Here is a 22,257-nt window from a genome sequence, read left to right as displayed (position 1 = left end):
CACATATACACACACACACACGACATGGGGGCGACATGGCTCAGGCAGTAAGAGCAGTCGTCTGGCAGTCGGAGGGTTGCCGGTTCGATCCCCCGCCCGGGCTGTGTCGAAGTGTCCCTGAGCAAAACACCTAACCCCCAAATGCTCCTGACGAGCTGGTCGGGGCCTTGCATGGCAGCCAATCGCCGTCGGTGTGTGAGTATGTAAGTGTGTGAGTGTGTGTATGAATGGGTGAATGGAGAAGCATCAATTGTACAGCGCTTTGGATAAAGGTGCTATATAAATGCCTGCCATTTACCATTTACCATATGCACAAAGATACATAAACATCACACAAAGATATACAGACAAACATAGATACATATACATATATACACACACACACACAAATATAACAAAGCAAGGTTGACTGTGCACATACATGAATATTTTAATAATACATATTACAACAATGCTGTACAAACAAAGCTCATTTATCACAAATAATTACACTGGAAGCTTCAGTTTAAATCACATAAATTATTTAGAGGAAGTTGGTTTCCAGGGGACATCAGACTTGCCCGTCCCGTTCAGGGTTTTTGGTACTCGTCTTCATTAACTGGACCCCAGAAATCTGAACCCTGACCCCAAACAGTGTGATTCAGTCGGGCTGGGCGGCCATTTTAAGCAAGTCATCAAGGCACTTACCAAATGCTGAATTTTTTTCAGTATTCTCTCTTGGCATCTGTTGTCAAATAGTGCAGAAGGTTTTGATATGTGTGGCTGTGTGTGTGTGTATCAGAGGTGTATCCAGTGTGTAAAAGTCCTTACAAGTATTTTGTTCCACAAATAAGATTTGTTAATTGGCACAATTCTTCAGCCAGGAGACAGAACTAAGTTGTGAAACAAATTTATTTTCAATTCAGACTTTTACTCTCTGAGCCCTGGGCTTTACACCTCTGACCGAGACAAAGCAGCAGTGCAGTGCAGTGTAGTGGTTAGGGAACTGGACCCACAACATAGAGGCTGCAGGTTCAATGCCACTGTAGCTTTGAGCAAAGGAACTAAACGGATTGGTGAAATATCCAGCAGTATAAATAAGTAAGTGCATCAGCGAGAAATGTCTAAAGACGTAACAGTTTACCGTTAACAACATCGGCGTTTTGTTGTGTGAAATGATGGCGCCCCAGCCCTGTTTGTGCGCTTTATTTTGGGTAGGGAGGGGGGTCAGGGTTCCCCCAGCAGCAGTCAGCACCCCCCTTCCCTGAAGAGAACACACAGGAGTCTCCGCCCAGGTACAAACTGTCCTGGGAGCACATCCACCCCCGTCAGAACTCAGAGCTCACAGATTAGACTTCAAACAAAAATAAACCAGCACCCCCTGTTCTGCCCACCCCCCCACACAATCCTATCCACACCCTGGGACAGGGGGGGTGTATTGTTTATGCATATGTTTTTCTTGTTTCGATTTTAAATTAAAACTAGCTGACGGATAAAAATGTCTGAAGCCCTGTAGTGTTTCCCTCAAGGAAATGTTGTCAAGCGTACTACACATTTCAGCCAATCTGTTAATTTCGCATTTTGTCCATTCCTTCATTCCTTCGCCTTGATAAAACAGGAGATAAGGCTTCATATTGGACGACTGGATCGCCTTCTGTATCACAGCTCTGTAAGGGATTCTTTGTCTCTTTTTTTCCTTTTTTAATCAAGCTACAATATCATGAATGGTGCATTTCTGAGTACGATGGAAACAGCCCAATAGCACCATCTCCTGGAGGATCGTATAATTACCGCTACTTCCCACAGGCAACTCTCCCATTCTCTTCCACCTCTGGATCCAGCCTTTTTCAGCTCGGTGAAGATTTGCAGGGCAGAGGCAGACAGAAAGTGTTATTGTGTTTGGGCTGTATTCCTGCGAGTATCGGGGGGTGTTTTATTCCAGCGAGTGTCGGGGGAACCGCAGGAGGTCTCTAACCCAAACACACAGCGCATTTTCCCCGCCCCGCGGACCCTCTCCCCTGACTGACAGCGCGCTCTGCGAATGTTTGTCTGCGTCCACGGGAAACGGAGTGGCGTCCCCATGGCGACGGCTCCCGCCCCATCCATCAGTGTCGCAGAGCTAGCCGAGCGTGTCGAGCTCCAGACGGACGGACAGGAAGGACCGACGGACGGACGGACGGAGCAAGGGCAATATTTGCAGAACCGAAGTCCAGACGCACCAAGCCGCCGTTTTACGGTCCTATTTCAACAGCGTTAGCCACCACTGCAGCTGATTTATGGGGCTGTTTATGAAGTCACTCTGGTTTGGGGTTTCCTGGTACCCACGATTCACTCCACTTCTCTTCTTCTGTTGCTTTCTTTAAACACGGGGGCCTACATTCGGCCGATGTTTCAGTCGTAGTTTATAAACAAGCAGGAGACTCGGCTGATAATATTTCATAAGCGTGATGCTAACCTCAGGTTTACGCTGCGTCGTTCCAGAGGGAAAACTAAGTGTTGTGATCAGTGAGGAAGTGTTAGCGGTGTGTGTGGCGTTTGGTAGGGCACCGGGGGGCAGAATGTGGAGGGTAATAACCAGACCTGCGTCAATCACGTAATTGTTTTGAATACTTTTCTGTGTTCGATTGATCTTGCCTGGCACAATTGAGCCAACCAAGAGCATCAGAAGGCAGGGTTTGCACTTTTTGAGAACATTACTTCATAGGTTGCAATACACCAGAAGAGCTCAGTAAAGTGTAGAAACGATAACGTAACTGACCCAGGGCTGGTATTAACAGTGCTGGTGTTCAGTAGATTGACGGACGGTGGAGAGAGTGCTAACGCTAATGCTAATAGCACTAACGCTAGCAGTGCTTAACCAGGAGGGGGCGGGGCTCCCTGTGTGCTCAAGGCTTCAGGGAGGGGCTTAACCTCAGCAGCCGGTTACCGTGGCGTCCAGACCTGAACGCTTGGTGATGTTGAGTTTGACCACCTCCTCTGCGCACGTTGGGTGGATGCCCACTGTGTCCAGTAGGTGGCGGTAGGTGGCGCCACACCTGGGACAGGGGAGAGGAGCGTCACAGAGCGGCACTTTGACACCAGGCCCAGATAAGCGTACTTTAACTCTTAATATGCTGCTGCAGATCTTTAAAGCAAATTTAGTCTTCAAATCAAGACTCCGTAACCTTTTAAGCCTCTTGGTCAACCTCTTATTCTTGTCTGTGTGTCTGTGTGTGTGTGCGTGCGCCCGTGTATGAACCTCTTCATGTGGATGTGTGTGTGTGTGTGTGTGTGTGTGTACTCACTGTAAGCCCAGGGCGAACCCCTGTGTGACCTCTCCAGCATTAGGCCCAGTGAAGTGTAGTCCCAGGATGGGCTGGTCTCCGTCTCGCAAACACACCGCCTACAGCAAAGAGGTCTGGTTAGGACTCAAACTCCCAGAACCCCCTGGGATGACTGGGGCATCAACATCATAATATGAAGAACTCAGAAACAATGACTCCTTCAGAGGGGGGAGAATATGATTTCTGCTGTGTTGATTGGTTGCTGTGCTGTCTGACCTTAATGTAGCACTGGCTGGCATCTCTCTCTGCCACGGTGAACTCCAGGGGTTTGTAGAAGGCATGATATACCTGTCAAAGGAGCCAGAACGCCAATCAAAGCACTGTCAAAGCATTTATTAACACAACCCAATTAATTTAGATTAACCATTATACAAAATCATCATCAAAAAGCCTTGATGAACATCTTAAACGATGTTGATAAAATCCTGTAATATTGTTTGCTTTAATTATTACTAATCATAAATAAAACAGATCGCATGTTTTATTATTATTATACGTCTTGATTAGTATAATTGTTTTTTTTTAGTTTCTTGGGTGGGGTATCCTGTAAGCCTCGAGGAGTTTTTTTGTCAATTCCCAGATTTCTTTCAGGAATTTAGTGTGTGTGTGCGAGAGAGAGAGAGAGAGAGAGAGAGAGAGGGAGAGATAAATGCATACAGAAATAAATGTAGAAATAAATAAAATGTTGTAGTATGGACATGATAAGAGCCTTTGGGGCAGATGAGGGCGTGGCTCGGCGTGATTGATTGACGCGCCGCGAGTCGTAGCGACCACTCTGAACCCTGCGAGCGAGCGGCTACAGGCCCCCGCCCAATCACACGCTGCCTCCACCGCCGCGGAGGCTGTCATCGCCTACTCCGCCTGTCAATCAGACGGCGTTTCAGGGGTGTCAGTCTGCCTGACCCCGCCCCTCTCTGAGCCCCACCCTGAGGCAGGACGGCAGGTGGCGGGGGGGGGGGGGGGCAGGCATTACAGACCCCCCCTCACCTGGGGCCTGGTGCAGCTCCAAAATACACCCCCACCAGTCTCCTGAAACCATTAACCCGTTCAGTCCCAAGCCCAATATGAAGTGGCTCCACACAAATACCAAGAGGCTTTGGCTTTGGTTGAGAAAATGGGGAACATTTAGTAGGGTTTTAATAGGGGCTCAAAACAATAGTTCAGCGGTCATTTTGACTGGGTGAAAAGATATGAGGTTGAGAGAGCCATATGGCACTCTAGGGACTGAAAGGACGACCTCAGAATGAGGCTAGGCTGATGAGGAGCATGTTTCAGGTGAGAGCGAGTCATGTCCAGTAGGGGGCGCTGGAGGTGGTGGGGCAGAGCTTCGTACCTCGATCCCGTCCTTCCCGTAGCGTCTCTCTGCCTCCTCCTCAGAGAGCCCCACACAGCCGTACTCCAGAGGGGTGAACACCGTGGTGGGGATCTGAGAGAGCACAGGACTCCCAGCTTCACCAACACTGACTACAGTACACACTTATTCTAATACTGAGCACTACACACACTGAGTAAACACTAAACACTACCAACACTGACTACTATACACACTTATTCTAATACTGAGCACTACACACACTGAGCATACACTGAATATAACCAATGCTGTTAAATTCAGTTACATTTGACTTATTTAGCGCTTTTTACAGCAGTTACATAGTAACAGAAGGGCAAACGCCAGGCCTGAGTCACCGAAATAGCAAGCACATGACGTATAAAACTGTGGGGAGAAAACCCCAAGATTATGATCAAAAGGGGTGGGTGGGTTAGGTTAGTAAGTGTAATATCAGTAGTTACTGAAGGCTGACACTAGTTAGGTTAGTAAAGGGTGTGGGGTGTGGTGGGTTATGGTGAGGGTTGGGGTTTGGGTTAGACTGTATTTGGGCTTTGACTGGTGAGTTCAGTGTCTAACTCTGATTAAGGGAAACTTCAGTCCTCTTGGAAATAAAGCACTAAGTTACAGAATCCAATGTTTTTCTGGCCTGCGTGTCTCCTCTGGTGTCCAGTTATTATTTGCTTTACTCTAAGGTTAGGGTTAGGGTTAGGGTTAGACTGTATTTGGGCTTTGAGTGGTGAGTACAGTGTCTAACTCTGACTAAGGGAAACAGCTGGTAAGGCACTGGCGTGAGCAGAACACATTTTTATTTTATTTGATCTTTCTGAGTCAGGTCGTCCAGGTGGGAAAACATCAAAGTGGCCCGACTAACATCTCCTCATCCCTGACTGATCACATCTCACCTGTCGCTCACACACACTCAGGTAAAACAGCACGCTTTTAACAGCCTCACTGTAAGCAGCTGTTCGCGGTCCTGTCACGGTCTTAACGCCACAGCCATTATTTTGCCAGACATGATGGTTTCCATCCACTCACGTGGCTTCACAGTCAGGATGGATGCCCTCAGCAAGGCTTTTTACATTACATTACAGTTATCAGCTGATGCTTTTATCTAACGTGACTTACAGTTGATTAGACTAAGCAGGGGACAATCCCCCCTGAAGCAAAGCCTAACCTCAACCCCACTGGGCTGGTGTCAACGCAATGTGCCCTATGCGCTACGTATACGGCCATAGAAATACATTTCAGATCGATTAGACCAGAGGGGCCCAGACCTCTCTTCAGGAGCACCCAGTCAGTCTCAAGCGCACCTGAAACAAACTCGTCAAGTCCCAGATCAGCTGTACCAGGCCAGCTTGAGGTTAAACATCACAGACCCGGACCTGACTGGGGGTCCCTGAAGAGATGATTGGGACCCACTGGCCAATCTCAGGGGGTCACTGCAGTGAACAGGAGGGGGGGTCAGGTTTTTGGGGTCACAGCAGTGAATGGGAGGGGGCTCAGGTTTTTGGGGTCACTCACTTTGTCGTAGTTCATAAGTTCAGTCGAGGCACCGGCCAGCCTCCGGGCCAGAAGCTTCCCAGCTTTAATGGCGACGGGGGTGAGTTCAGGACGACCCTAAAATGAAATAGAGTACACCGGTCACCATTCTGGCCCTTGTCCTTATCTTTGTTGTACAGGTAGCAGTTGAAATTGTACTTCCCTCTAGGGTCTTTCAGCGAACTTATCCCTGGTTATGGGTATGCACTTTGTTGTACGTCGCTCTGGATAAGAGCGTCTGCCAAATGCCAATAATGTAATGTAATGTAATGATTGTGAGAATGCTGGTTTGTGTGTTGTGGATGATTGTGAGAATGTTGGTTTGTGTGCTGTGGATGATTGTGAGAATGCTGGTTTGTGTGTTGTGGATGATTGTGAGAATGCTGGTTTGTGTGTTGTGGATGATTGTGAGAATGCTGGTTTGTGTGCTGTGGATGATTATGTGAATGCTGGTTTGTGTGTTGTGGATGATTGTGAGAATGCTGGTTTGTGGATGATTATGTGAATGCTGGTTTGTGTGTTGTGGATGATTGTGAGAATGCTGGTTTGTGGATGATTATGTGAATGCTGGTTTGTGTGTTGTTGATGATTGTGAGAATATTGGTTTGTGTGTTGTTGATGATTGTGAGAATGTTGGTTTGTGTGTTGTGGATGATTGTGAGAATGTTGGTTTGTGTGTTGCCTTGGCTCTGTGCTAGTAGGTGTAGTCGGGCCGAAAAGCAGAACATGGGAACAATGGCCCAGAATGCTCGGGGGCAATTCTACAAACATGACTTCAGTCTCCGGCAACCTGTCTGTTCGCTCCTCCACATCCTGTTGCCCAATACATCTCCTCCAGCGGTACAAAAGTGTGTGTGTGTGTGGTGTGTGTGCGTGGGGCATGTGTGTGTCTGTCTGTGTGTGTGTGTGTGTGGTGTGTGGGTGTGGGGCATGTGTGCGTATGTGTGTGTATGTGTGTGTGCATGTGTGTGTGTGCGTGTGTGTGCATGTGTCTGTTCGTGTGTGTGTGTGTGTGTGTCTGTGTGCGTGTCTGTGCATGTGTATGTGTATGTGTTTGTGCATGTGTCTGTTCGTGTGTGTGTGTGTGTGTGTGTGTACCACCCACGTTGCATCATTCAAATCTGTCCTATATTTCCGAAGGTGCAACTCAATCAGGTTTTTTTTTTTTTTTTTTTTTTTAAACTTCAGAACATGGAGACTGAAATTATACAACAATCTGCAAAACAACTCAGATCGAAAACACGGCAGGCATCTCTCCAAACATTTTCCCCTTTCTCCTTTCAGCTGGAGAGGCCCGCTTCAGTTTGACGGAGTGTCAGAGACGCAGGGTGAGTCATACACAGACACCTGGACATACTTCACCTCAGACAGACAGACAGACAGACAGGCCAGGTAATGAGACCAGCTGTCTCAAACAGGATGCACTAACACACAACCTGCATTTTTCAGTTATTCACTTTGTTTTTTTCCCCACTGGAGGATATACCGCATGACATACTCAAAGATCAGAAAATATTTCTGCAAATTTATCTGTGAAACTGCATGGATTTGATAAAAGATATAATCCAGTGGTGCTGAACACCCCATATATCAGTGTTAACATACGGAGCGGAGTTATTATTAGAGGTAGAGGCCAAGCCCCAGTCAGCTCGGATCACGTACCTCCCCGATGTCTCCGATCGCGTAGATGTTCGGCACGGAGGAGGCCTCGTTGTCCGCCACGATGATGTTCCCAGACTCCTTCTCCAGCACCACCCCCACTTTCTCCAGGTTGAGCTTTCTGGTCTCAGCCGCTCTCCCTGCGGTCACACACACACACACACAGAGCACAGTCAGATCCTTAACCAACAACTGTTCATCACTTCAATCACTCCTCATTCATTATTCGTTGGATTCAGCAGCCATCTTTAACCCTTTGATGAGTAGTTTTTATATGGAATATTTTCCGTCCATGTTCTAGAACAATTAGCAGTAGAGATTGTGACATCAGTGTTCAGTTAAGAGCACTCTAATCACTTATCTGTGATGTCACACCTGAAAGGGTTAACTACAGAACACCGGCGTTAATGAGCTCCGACCCTCCACACGAGGAGAGGGGGAGGCAGATCCACATTCCGGAGACCTGAACCCCGAGGTATCTGCGTTTCCATCTTCCACAGGGCCCTGGGGGTCCTTGTATGTCACTTCCTGTGACCCAGAGCCGTCGGCGACGCTGCCTCACTCCCCCCACCACCCCCCTCCCCACCTTTGTGGGTAACACAATAAACACTCCCCCCGTCCCCAGGGCCCAGAGGTTCCAGCCAGCGATGGTATCGGCCCACAAAAAACAACAAACCTGGGGACCCTTTTCCTGGCCGGAGCCGAAGAACAACTTCCTCCCCCCGCCTCGGCCCAGGTTAGCCTGGCGGGGGCCGGAGAATCCGTCCATTGATAGGGATACTGAGCCGGTGGGGGGGCGGGGGGGTGTGGGGAAGTCACAGACACCTCTCTCTTCCTAAAAACATCACACCGCAGAGCGCACAGACCACAGTGGGAGCAAACCGGCTGCCCCCCAGAGCAGATCAGGGCTGTGTTCAGGCCCGTCCACAGCCAGAACTATAACTATAACAATATCTACAACCATATCGATATGAGCATCCACAGCCAGAACTATAACTATAACAATATCTACAACCATATCGATATGAGCATCCACAGCCAGAACTATAACTATAACAATATCTACAACTATATCGATATGAGCATCCACACCAAGAACTGTAACTATAACAATAACTGTAACCATGACAATGTGAGCATCCACACCAAGAACTCTAACTATAACAATAACTGTAACCATAATTACATTACATTACATTATTGGCATTTGGCAGACGCTCTTATCCAGAGCGACGTACAACAAAGTGCATACCCATAACCAGGGCTAAGTGCGCTGAAAGACCCTAGAGAGAAGTACAATTTCAATTGCTACCCGTACAACAAAGATAAGGACCAGGGCCTATATATTTTTTTTTTGATGTGAGTATCCACACCAAGAACTGTAACTATAACAATAACTGTAACCATGACAATGTGAGCATCCACACCAAGAACTGTAACTATAACAATACCCGTAACCATAACAATGTGAGCATCCACACCAAGAACTGTAACTATAACAATAACTGTAACCATGACAATGTGAGCAGCCACACCAAGAACTGTAACTATAACAATAACTGTAACCATGACAATGTGAGCATCCACACCAAGAACTGTAACTATAACAATAACTGTAACCATAACGATGTGAGCATCCACACCAATAACTGCAACTATAACAATAACTACAACCATAGAATCCATACTGCTGAACAATTACGTTCTGTAAATAGTCTCTCGGTTTTGTCATCAGCCAGTTTGCACGCGACACCCTGTAAATTTGGTTTGATTCTGACATGGACAGAAGTAAAGAGAGCTGTTCCGGGTTTTACTCAGCGCAGTTATCCAGCTATCTCTATAATCTTGCTTCATGAAACACCCCCTAGAGCACAGAGTGTGAACTACCCTGGGCATTATAGTGTAGTTACAATGTGTGAACACAAATGTAGGCTCACTCGAGCCCACTCCTGGTGGTTATAGTGCAGTTACACTGTCTGAACTCAAAGGTAGGCTCAATAGCACCCTCTCCTGGTCTCCTTGGTGTAGTTACACTGTGTGAACAGTGCTCTCTGGACTCATCCAGCTCTCTGTAGGGTCGTAGGCTCTGAACAGACTCCTTTGTGCAAAGGGACATTCCAGCACACATTACCCTGAGCATTCACTCCCAGAAATGCCCTTGACTTAGCAGAGGAGCATGCCGCACAATCATCTCTCTCCCTCTCTCTCTCTCCCTCTTTCTCTGCAAGATAAGCAAAGTTCTCCTCCCGTCATCTGTCCCCAGACATCTGTACGCGCCCCACACTGCAGTGGCGAAAAGCTGAGCACAGACACGGGAGCGTTGCCAACGGCGACAGAGCACACGGACACAGAGAAACGCCGTTCAATGTTCCGCCAGGACGTGCTCAAAGAATCCAGCCATGACCGCCTCTACCATCACACGGAGAGCAACTTCCACTTCTTTCACCTTTCTGACTGGTTACAGTCCATCACTGAGATAGCTCATCTTGGGGTAAAGATGAAAATGAACCTACATATTTAAGGAAACATAATTATTAAATGCATATAATTACAAGAATATGCAAATAACCTTCAGGTTATTTTTTTAAACTGACAGCGTAAAGTAAAGATTCAGTGTGTCTAATAGCTGATAAGAGTTAAAGTAAGGATTCAGTGTGTTTAACAGCACATAAGAGTTAAAGTAAGGATTCAGTGTGTTTAATAGCTCATAAGAGTTAAAGTAAGGATTCAGTGTGTTTAACAGCACATAAGAGTTAAAGTAAGGATTCAGTGTGTTTAACAGCACATAAGATTTAAAGTAAGGATTCAGTGTGTTTAATAGCTCATGAGAGTTGAAGTAAGGATTGGGAAGGGATCCTTTGCCAGGCTAAATGCTCTCTGTAGCCACAGCAGCTGGTATGGTATGGTATAGTATGCGTTTGAATGTGCAGTGAAGTTAAACCTCACTACACCCAGTGCCAGCAGCAGGAGCACTGGAGAGACAGCAGCTGGTATGGTATGGTATAGTATGTGTTTGAATGAGCGGTGAAGTTAAACCTCACTACGCTCGCTGCCAGCAGCAGGAGCACTGGAGAGACAGGTGATGGTATTCGGCGATAATGAAGCAGTTCACACGTTTTACATCCCGTCAGCCGAGCTGCAGGAGGTGAGAAAGCAGCCCCCACACTAACTGAGACACATTCTCATCATAATTCATGAGTGTTATTGTTATAAAAGAGCTTGCCTGTGCACTTGAAATAGTACAGCATCCTGAGGTGTGAAGTCCAGGGGTCCAAAAGTAAAAGTCCCGTCCTGTGTTTCTTCCACCAATGAACTCAACCAGCTGATTTCACTCATTAGCTCTCCTTCCTAGCTCAACACTTGTGATACTTACAGGTGGTTGGAACTCCTGGGAATCCTGTGGGGGACTTGTACTTTCTGAACCTGGATTTTCCACCACAGACATTACACAGGGGCCAATCCCCCCTGGAGTAATGCAGGGTTAAGGGCCTTGCTCAAGGGCCCAACAGCTGCACTGATCTTATTGTGGCTACAACAGGTCTTGCACCACGGACCTTCTGGGTCCCAGTCATGACATCAGCAGATCTCTGATCATTTGTCATTTACCCTGATTGGCTATTTAATGTCTCCATGGAAGCCACTGACAGCACTGCCAAAATGGTGCAGAGCAGGAAACCGCTGCACGTTTTCCCATGGAACATTCCGTGCGAAGCGCACTGGGGTGGGGGGGGGGGCGGGAATGTGTGAGGAGGCAGGACCCGCGGTGAGGGGGCGTGAGGAGGGGAGGGGTATTTAAAATCCCTCCCAGGGAAGGCAGAGTAAGAGGGCAGGAGGACCCCCCCCCCCCCCCCCATTGTCTCAATTCCACGGAATCGGGAGAAATGAATCAAGGGGGCGGGGCGCGGCTGTGCCAGGTGATCTCACAGACAGTGACAGACAGACGAGCACAAATCCCACCCGTTTCCGCGGGGATGCTGGGGTCAGGAAGGCCGGGGGTAGAACAAAGCAGGGAATAGGCTGACCCCCTATGAGGGCTCATCCTGACCCCCCCCGACACACACACCCGATGTGTCATCCCCACTTCCTGCAGAGTCCCATTGCTCCGTGTTTATTGCCTTGTTTTCAATCCGACGCCCCTCCATCCTGCTGACACTGCAGATCCCCGTACCAAACCTGGACGATTTACGGCCGGGAAACAAACAGCGCTATCCCAGGGTGCTTTGCACAGACCCCCAGAGGACAGCGAGCAGCCGGAGAGGCTGCGAGTTCCGATCCAACACAAGTGTTTGAGTCACAGCCTGTTCTGGGAAGGGAAGCGGCCTCATCCCTCTCAGGCACATCTGAGGGTGACTCTTAAAGGCTGGTCCTGAAAGGCCAGTGGGATTTGTAGTTCTATTCAGGTGGGGCAGTGCCATTGGGTCGTTGTTCAAGGTACTGAACTTGAGCAACTTCAATAAATACACAACTGTGAAAATAAACAGACTGCACGTAAGTAAACGAAGTAAAACAGGCAGAATGTACAATGATCCATCTCGGCTCAGGGATCAGCCAATCGCAGCGCTTCCCTCACACACGCTCACCTACAGCCCACAGCACGGTGTCGAAGGTGTCGCTGTGCTCCGTCCTCGAACCCGAGTCCTCCCAGGTCACCTGCAGGGCGCCCGACGCCAGCTTCTCCACCCTCCGGGGAACACACTGCCAGGAGAACCGCGTGCCGTACGACTCCATGTGATCTGTCACCAGACCGGCCATTTGCTGAGAGAGAGAGAGAGAGAGAGAGAGAGAGCGAGAGGGAGAGTGAGAGAGAGAGAGAGAGAGAGAGAGAGACACTTTGGATAAAAGCATCAACTATATATTGTAATGTAGCATTCTAATCACACTTTAAAGGGTTAAAAGGGGCGGGTCAGAGGGCGGTCCCTCGTGACTGACAGTGGGGGGTTACGGGCGCAGTACCTGGTCGAACCCCCGGAGGGCGATGCTGCGCACCATGACAGAGGTGTCCAGGCCGATGCCCGTCAGAAAGCCGGCGCACTCCAGGGCCACGTCTGAGCACAGGAGCGGTTCAGGAGCACAACACCACACTCCCACGATGCACCACTCTCTACGACATCGTCAGGGTTACTGAGCTACCCGATTTCACCAGTTCAGCCTCTTAATCGTCTGTAACAGGCATACTGTGCAGGATTTCTGGCCTTGCTGTGGCCCTGTGTTAACAGGCGAGGATGTCTCCTCCTCTGTCCTCAACCCCACCCTCCCACCTCCGCTGAGCTTCTTCAGTGTCTCTTAAAGAGGCAGGACATCACTGTACAGCAGTTCCCTGGCGTACAGAGACGTCTACACGGTGATAATGTAGTGAAGGGCATAACCCCTGCAGAAGCACACTGCAAAGACAGTGCTGTCGTACAGAGCAGTGTAAGCACATTAGCACCAGGGGGCGCTGTGGCACGAAAGGATACAGCTGGCACCAACCACAAGCCTGAGAGAGAGAGAGAGAGAGAGAGAGAGAGAGAGAGAGAGGGGTTATGGAAGCATGGTACCCCAGGGTTCATATCATCAAAATGAAATTTTTTTTTGCCCACCGTTACTGCTGCAGCTCCAAGCCAGGGGCACACACTCACACACACGCACACGCACACACTCACTCACACACACACACACACACACACACACACACACACACACACACAAACACAAACACACACACACACACACACACACACAGCTGTAACAGAGCAGCGGTTTCCCCTCTCTAATCAGGCATCCCTCAGTCTGTCATTACTGCAGCTCTACCTGGGAGATCTTCCACAGGCAAACATCTGCTGCTGTCTGTTCAGGCCAGTGTGACACACACGCTTACACACACCTGAACTCTGAAGTGGCCACCCTTTATGTTGCCATGGCAGCAGACCCCCCCGGCAGAGCCTCCCATCAATCAACAAACACCCCCCCCCACAAAACAGCTTCCTGCAGGTGAGACAACAGTCCATCAAGCTCCCTGTCAATCATCTCCTCCCACAAGCCTACAGCCTGTCTACAAAATACCTACCTACGGGGGGTGGGAGGGGAGGGGAGGGGTAGCCCCCCCAGGAGGAAAACCCTTCAGCTGCTCTCAGTGTCAGGGTCTGAACCACAGAGTCTCTCATCCTGGTTACGGTTATGGCAGTGTTTCAGCACTCCGCTCATTGACTCAATCAACATTCCTCTTGAAGGAGATACTAGTGCTGAACCGTTATCGCCCTCAAGTGGCGGAACAAGAGAACAGCAGTCTCCTGGAAGCATTATGATGCCATAGGAGCGTCTCAATGTACAGAAACACAATTCACTCTGGATGTACTATGATGTCATAGGAGCATCTCAACATATAGAAACATAATGCACTTTTGAATCCATTGTGATGTCACGGCTCCCCTTCACTAGACACAGTGTCGTGAAACACAATGCATTCTGGAAGCATTGCGATGTCACAGGAGTGTCGAACATTGCCCCTCCACTGGAAACAATGTCGCGAAAAACACAATGTGTTCTGGAAGCATTCTGATGTGATAAGAGCGCCTCACTCACGTCTTCCCAGGAGACTCTTTGAGCCAGAAGAGGTCATCGCTGGATATGCCATGTTCCTCTGCTCCAGGGACCTGATGAGAGGACACAACAGCAACGCCTCCATTTGCATTTTATTCCAATTACAATAACAGCAATCTTCAGCCCTGTGTCAGAAAGCAGGCCTGTACAATATTTACTGCTCTAGAGCGTGCTCCCGGTTCCACTGTTATCTCAGTCTCTCGTTATCATTAGCTCTGTGCAGCTGGCGCTTTGAAAAGCCAGACAAAGGCCAACACACAAGCCATTAAAAACCAAAAGCAGTCATTCTCCAGCGATGATACGAGCTGGCGACAAGCGCATCGCTCTGCACCTCTCCCACTGGTCTCCCAGCAACACAAGGCCACAGCGCAGACACTTTATAATCACCAGATACGCGGCTTTGAGCTCCAAACACGGAAAGTCACCTCACCGGGGAGAAAAACAAACCCTTCCAATCAACACCGCGATAGGAAGCGTTTTTCAGGATGCCTGTGGCAAATCGCTATTGGCTGCTAATCAACAGGGCATTAGACTGCATTACGAGCACGGGGAAAAACATCAGATCCCGCTTTCTGGGAACGCCGTGCCAGGAATCGGAGCGCCGGAACACACTCGGCCGATTCCCAGTAATTAGGAAATTAAGAGCTGGCGAAAAATGAGGACAATGGAACCGCATGCATTAGAAATGAAATAAACTGCTGAGGTTTCATTATAATTTCATTTTGTTGTTCACTGATACTGGGGACAGCCTGTAGACCCAGTGCAGCCACAGTAAGATCAGTGCAGATGTTGGGCCCTTGAGCAAGGCCCTTAACCCTGCATTGCTCCAGGAGGGATCGTCCCCTGACTTGGTCTAATCAACTGTAAGTCGCTTTGGATAAAAGCGTCAGCTAAATAACGGTCTATAAAAAATTTAAAATAAAAAAATAAATAAAAATAAGTTATCTGGTCCGAGTTGCTGGGAGACTTCAGAACAGCTGTATCAGGATGCGTGACAAGAACGGCATTGTGGGATAGTGCTGGAGGCTGAAGGAGACTCACATCGGCGGGGAGCTTGGGCCTCATTCCCGTGGCGATCACGATGTTCTTCGCCGTCAGGACCGTCTGCAGAGGAGAGGGAGAGAGGAGCCAGACCATGGGCGATGAAAAATGGAAGCGTGTCGGAGAGAGCGGGTATGCTGGAGTCCTGTCAGAGCGCTCTGGTGCGATTACACTGGCCTACTGACACACACAGGGCAATGTGAACTGGCATACTAACCCTTAGTGTGTCTGTGTGTGTGTGTGTGTGTGTCTATGGGGGGGGGGGGGGGTGTAATACCACCCACTAGTACACATGTAAATCTTTATCTTCTGGCTTCATAAACACTTGAATTCCATGAGGAATGGTATAATAACAAACAGTAACAGTACCGAGTTCTGCCTCTTACCTCTTTCCCTGCTTTATTAACTCCTCTTATGGTGTGCTCATCCAGCAGGCTGCCTTTCAGGTTGAGATACTTCACTTTCCTACAAAATAGAGAAAAGATTTCAAGTACTGGAATACTTTCAAATGCTGCACATAATATGCATATGAATGAGTAAGTAAATTTACATTTAAAATAAATGTAATAAAAATAATATACTCTTAGATGAAAGTGAGGTACAAAAATAAAACAAATATTGTGGTGCTTGTCCGTGTTCCATTAAAAACAGTGTTTTGAAGCGGGGACTCGCAGTAGAATGAGAATAAAGACACACAGACAGGCACTCGGGAAACACAAAAGGACAGATACAGATACAGCTGCGATCTCGGCTCAACACCAGACCAACGGTCAGGCTCCCGTCTGTAATAAGACCTTATTTTTTTACTCTCCAGCTGAAAATATTAGCTTGACTCTTAGCCCTGTCTGACCTCTGTGTGCCAACAAGCCTGCAGTCAGCCCCTCTGAGGAGACTCCCCTGTGCCATGGAGGGCCGTGTGTAGGCTGGTTTTTATTCCAGCTATGGAATAGAGACTTCGGGTGTGCCAATTCCCATAAGAAAGAATACTACAATTCCCAGAATGCTCAGCCAGGAGGAGTGGCAGCCTGTAGCGTAGTGGTTAAGGTAAATGACTGGGACACGCAAGGTCAGTGGTTCTAATCCCGGTGCAGCCACAATAACATCCGCACAGCCGTTGGGCCCTTGAGCAAGGCCCTTAACCTAGCATTGCTCCAGGGGAGGATTGTCTCCCGCTTTGTCTAATCAACTGTACGTCGCTCTGGGTAAGAGCGTCTGCCAAATGCCAATAATGTAATGTAATGTAATGAGTGACTCACTTGTCCTGTAGCTGGACCCGGTGGCCCCAGTTGAGGGACCTGACGTGGTTCTGCACAGCCTCTGCCATAGTGTGCCTGCAGTACACAGTAAGCACCATGAGCTGGGAAGACTAACGTACTGTTGTATGTGAACACAAAGTATCGGATGATCAGATGCAACAAGTTTTTAAAGAGTTGCAAAGCCATTTAAAAAAACATCCAAATATGTCTGAAAGCATGCGCATTCTAAATGACTAGAGTCAAGACACCACAAACACCACAAGATGGCGACAACGAGTCTTTATACTTGTGTAAGAAAATACCCGGCAGAATTTGAACCTAAAGAAAATCATAAATAATAAACATTTAAAATGTTTCATGCACACATGTTACTTCAATAAATAAATAAAAAGATTCATAATGTAGGGCTTGTGCATTCTCTTCCACTTACTAACTGAAGCTCACCAGTCATGTGACACAGGAGTAGGGATGTTCCAGCCATATTTCCCAGCATCCTTCACCGCTGTTCCCAGTAGGGCAGACTGGTGCATAAGTTTCTTAGGAATACAGCCAACATTCACGCAGGTCCCACCAAGACCCCACTTAGTGCCTGGGTAACGGAGAGGAACGCAACTCATAAAATACGGTCATCACCTTCTTGTAATATTTAACCTTGATATATGTCAGTTCAAAATATGTTCCAATACCCATGAGTAAATTCGTGTTTTCTTGTTTCTTTCTGGTGAGGTACAATATTGTTCTGAAGTCAAGAAAAAATGTTTATTCTGGTTAAAAATATCACCTTTTGGGGAGGGTTCGACATAGTCTAAGACGACGACTTTCTTCCCAAACTGAGCGGCTGAATAGAAAAAACAAAACGTAATTCTTGATTATGTAAAGATCATATATAAAAACATTTACTACACTAGGAATCACTATACGACAACATCGTTATAATTATGGTAGTTTTGATTCTATCATGAATAAAATAGTCAATGAAAGCCAAGCAGTGGCACTGACAACAGCCACCTGGAACATATGGATACACGTATATTTCTAAGGACATGTCTGTGTATCTATGAATAAAAAGCGATAACGTCACAACACAAAGTTTACCTTCTTTTGAACACGCCAGGCCCCCAGAACCACCACCAATAACCGCGACATCATAGTCAAATGTCCCTACAAAAACATGACACAGTCATAAACACATACTTTTAAATAATAGATCTGCTTGATACAGATTAGAAAGCAAGCTAGGTAAATACCTTGGAAATAAGTAAGAAAAGCACTAACCTGCCTAATCAGCTGGATTAATCAATTTGACATTTGCAGTGAACGTTAGCTAACTGCTACGCAGATAGTGGGCACTTAGCTAGTTACTACAACAGCGAGTTGCAGATTAACGGGAGCAGATTAAAATCATACAAGACGATACATTAAATGAAGAAATATTCAAAATTCCCAGACACTTAAAAGAGCTTAACGTTACCTGTTAAGTTTCTTATGAAAGTTTGTTGCAGCAATACACGCTTAAACCGGCTCCTGCCTTTGCAGAAGGCAGCCATATTGTTACAGTAAAAGGACCTTCTCTGGCGTCATATGGCTGGCTGACGACATGCCTTCTCGCAGTCATTACAAAAGGTAACGTTAAGGTTCAATCGTTCACCCCTTCCAACTGAACTGATGCTGGAAAGACTACACTTTCATTTTTAGTGAGTTTCCAAGAACTATTTATATTATATTAAATAATATGTATTTAAAATGCTGCAATCCCTCTTCTGCAATCGCATGGACACAGCAATTACTCTAACGTAATATATGACGTCATTGTTAGCTATGCATGAACAGTGCATGACGTAAAGAGATGCGTGCTTACTCTAGTTGAAATTCGACAGCTGTCTATTGGGGCTGCCTGCTTCATTCTATGAAATTGGATATAAATAAACAATTTCCCTATGGTTGACGCATCCTGAAAATAATAGGCCTACAATTGAACGGTGAAATGAACTGTAACATGAATTAATATAAATCCTATTTTTGGCAAAGCTGCCAATCACGTTGAGCCATGCTATGCAGTTGTCACCGAATTGCTTCGAGGCACAGAATATGACTAGCTTGTTTTTCAGTTGAATGCAGAGACGTTGAATGCCTTGAAAGGCATTTAGGAGTCCCGCATACCGAGAAATTAGAACATCGTTAGCTCGTCTTTCAGCAATGTCGTTGTTGTTCAAATTGACAGTTGCACTTAATTTCATATTGAGACACCATATGTAGGTGGATATACTTTTTTTTTTTTTAACAAAAACGCGTTGTTGCTTTTTTAAAGCAGTAAAAGTTGATATTTCGGCAACTTGAAATACCTACTTACAGCTTTGAATGAAGGTAAAAGCAAATAACACATTAACAGACTGTTACAGCTGGCAGACTTTCACAATCCAGACTGAGGTATATTTAGCGAAGGCAATTTGTTGTTTTTTTAAAGCAGGAAAAGTGGGATAGTTGTTGAAATTTCAGCAACTTGAAATATGCTTCCTACTCACAGCTTTGAATGAAAGTAAAAGCAAAGAGCACAATTGCAGATTGTTACAGTAGGCAGAGACTTTCACAACTTCAGACTGAAGTGTCGATATTACCTGGTATATTTAGCAAAGGCAATTTTGCGCAATTTACCACACACAACACCTTTGTTGCCTAAAATAAATGATCATGTTTGCATAAATTATAAATTCAAGTCATCAGAATAACCACAAGACGTGGGTGCCCGTCTTTAATTCTTGAAATGTCACTGAGAATCCAAGGGAAATATAAATTGGACTTGAGAGGTAATGTGACAAATAAATATTTTTTCAATTCATGCAGATCATTCAGTCATATCTCTGCCAAAACCCAGGAGAAAAATATTGGCATTTTAAACTTTAATTTCTTCTCTGGCAGCAAAGGGCACAGACATTTCTGATCTTTGGCAGAACATATTACGTTTTTTCAATTTTTTCATAAAGTAATGACTTTACTGACTTTAACTACGATTTTCTGTCCAAGAAAAGTTAGGTATTAACAATAAAACATGCTAAATAATTATGCAGTCACCAGCAGCCACATTTTGAACACAATTCCCCAAAAGGGATTATGATAAAAGCTATTGCTTAGCAGTGTGGTTTTAGCCCTGAGATTACGGCGATATGTCTGAATACAATTGGAATCCTGAAACATATCTGGATATATGTAGCTGTCAGCTTAAATTTTCTGCATTAATTTCCTCAAGAATGCAATCACTGAAATGTTAAATAAAATAAGATGGCGTCTTTGTTCAGTCAGGAATTTGAAATGGTTTCATTTCACTTAAATCCTGAGAAAAGTTGCCTGTAGTGGCAAACATCAGAGAACAACAAATTGAGCTTTTAAAAAAAATAAAATAATTGGATTTACATGAGATATGAACGCTGCAACAGACCACATCTGAAATGAACTGTTCAGAGAGAGTGGGGTGTGAATTGTAAACCACTAAGGGGTAAACAGTGAACCATCAGAACAAATAGTTTTACTTTACAATCATTTTCACATCAGATTACTGTAGATTAGGCAATGGTGACACTGATCAATGCTTGGGCATGATGCAAGTTTGTTTCTTTGAATGATGACAGGATGACAGATTGACAGGAAGGTAAAACGTGTGTGTATATGTATATATATATGTGTGTGTGTGTGTGTGTGTGTGTGTGTGTGTGAGTGTGTGTGTGTGTGAGTGTGTGTGTGTGTGTGTGTGTGTGTGGGTGTGTGTGTGTGTGTGTGAGTGAGTGTGTGTGTGTGTGTGTGTGTGTGTATGCCTTGGGGCCTGCGTTTTTTGAGGAATAATCGTACAATAAAATCAGAGTGGGACAGCTCTACCCGTAATGTACCTCCAATCAATGTTCAATCGCTGCATCTCGCCCTGATCTCTCTGTTCTACAACATCAAGGCATTCCCTGCATGGGGGCTTTTCCGGTCACCACTGTCTATCTACTCTGACCCCCCGGTTAGGGTTTTAGGTTTTATTTTAGGGTTTTATGTTCGTTCGTGAGATTCATTGTGGGTGGTGGCCTGTAGCGTAGTGGTTAAGGTAAATGACTGGGACACGCAAGGATGGTGGTTCTAATCCCGGTGTAGCCACAATAAGATCCGCACAGCCGTTGGGCCCTTGAGCAAGGCCCTTAACCCTGCATTGCTCCAGGGGAGGATTGTCTCCTGCTTAGTCTAATCAACTGTACATCGCTCTGGATAAGAGCCAAATGCCAATAATGGGTGTAATCTATGGACGTATCTGTATTCAGAATGAGGATTTTGGTTCGTGGTTTATATAGTTATTAGTCTAGCACTGTTACTCAAAGTCAGTGCACGTAATGTTTCTCCTGCATTGTACATGTCATCTGCAGAAATAAAAACGTAAATTAAATTAGGAGCTTAGATATGAGATCATAGTTTCAGTCGCTCCAATAAATGAATCCTAAAGGAACACATACCTCAGTTCTGTTTCAGAAATTGCCTAAATGCACCTTTTCCAAACACAGCACGACTTCACAGGTAATCCTACTTACATCTGTTGAGGAGCTAGCTTCAAAGTTGGATCTGTGCTATGATCAAACAAAATCTGCAGCAAGTAGCTCAAGGAAGATGAATTTCACTTTGTGTGTGCAAGTTTGGTCTTTCTCTCTCGCTCTCTCCCTCCCTCTCCCTCTCTTAATTCAATTCAGAATTCTTTATTGGCATGACATATTTTTCAATGCCAAAGCGCAATCAATCATAATAACAACAATAAACATGATAACAACAATAAATAAAGATTAAAATATGACAGACAGAATTTATACTATTATTCATAGTAATAACACTACTAATGCTACTACTAATAATAATGATATATTATGGTACAATTATAATAGTAATTATAATACTGATTATAATCTCTCTCTCTCTCTCTCTCTCTGTTTCTTTAGTGGTGGCTTTGCTGCTCCCATGGCAACAGCTGAAGATTCCGGAAAGGGACTGGAATCTTTTTCAGCTTGTAAGCTGCAGGATGAGACCCATCCCTGCTTAGACTCCACGGTCGATCGTACAACCTGGCTAACTACCTGGCTAATTACCGCCCAGAGTGACATCATCATCATCATCCTCATCATCAAAAACAGGCCTGTACACAGCCAGCCCCAGGGCCGAAGACACAGCTGCTGAAAGGGGGATATCCCAAAAGGAAGACTGAGAAATTTGAACAAACCCTCCACAGAAAAGGCTGTTTTTTTTTACACAACAGCAGGTGAAAGTGATAGCCACACTTTTAATTACAAACACCTGCTTTCCCTGCTGCTCTGAAGATATCGGTCTTGCTGCAGAAAGGCTTTTGTGTTACTTGCTCTCTTATCAAATTAACTTAATTGAGCATGACCAACCTTTGAGTGTTTTTTGAGTGCAAACACCGGTCTTATGAGCATCACTTACATTACATTACAGGCATTTGGCAGACGCCCTTATCCAAAGCGATGTACAGTTGATTAGACTAAGCAGGAGACAATCCTTCCCTGGAGCAATGCAGGGT

The 22,257-nt window shown here is 46.1% G+C and overlaps 1 protein-coding gene across 1 annotated transcript; it reads right to left on the bottom strand.

The window, feature by feature from the left end:
• Window positions 1–405: 405 nt before the first annotated feature.
• txnrd2.2 (thioredoxin reductase 2, tandem duplicate 2) lies at window positions 406–18,299 on the bottom strand. The gene is made up of 17 exons (XM_061260346.1): window positions 18,181–18,299; window positions 17,805–17,870; window positions 17,491–17,547; window positions 17,154–17,298; window positions 16,710–16,784; window positions 15,840–15,918; window positions 15,454–15,516; window positions 14,395–14,465; window positions 13,290–13,309; window positions 12,787–12,878; window positions 12,414–12,588; window positions 7,837–7,973; window positions 6,157–6,252; window positions 4,636–4,728; window positions 3,519–3,590; window positions 3,264–3,361; window positions 406–3,014 (listed from the first exon to the last, which is right to left on the bottom strand). Exons 1-17 carry the CDS (start codon window positions 18,254–18,256, stop codon window positions 2,891–2,893), a joined length of 1,539 nt encoding a protein of 512 aa, XP_061116330.1. The 5' UTR covers window positions 18,257–18,299; the 3' UTR covers window positions 406–2,890.
• Window positions 18,300–22,257: the final 3,958 nt, after the last annotated feature.

This window comes from Conger conger, chromosome 11 (genome assembly GCF_963514075.1).
Source record: "Conger conger chromosome 11, fConCon1.1, whole genome shotgun sequence".
NCBI lineage: Eukaryota > Metazoa > Chordata > Actinopteri > Anguilliformes > Congridae > Conger > Conger conger.
Note: the sequence above shows the minus strand (reverse complement) of the source record. Positions and strands in the feature narration are given on the sequence as shown.

Bases quoted from the DNA above. Each gene is read 5' to 3' on its own strand.
- txnrd2.2 (XM_061260346.1), bottom strand. From the start codon at position 18,256: ATGGCTGCCTTCTGCAAAGGCAGGAGCCGGTTTAAGCGTGTATTGCTG. The intron at 13,310-14,394 runs GTGAGTGAGGCG...TCTCTCTCTCAG, and splicing joins AAAGAGTCTCCTGGGAAGAC to GCTTGTGGTTGGTGCCAGCT. The intron at 3,015-3,263 runs GTGAGTACACAC...CCCCTGTCCCAG, and splicing joins GGGTTCGCCCTGGGCTTACA to GTGTGGCGCCACCTACCGCC.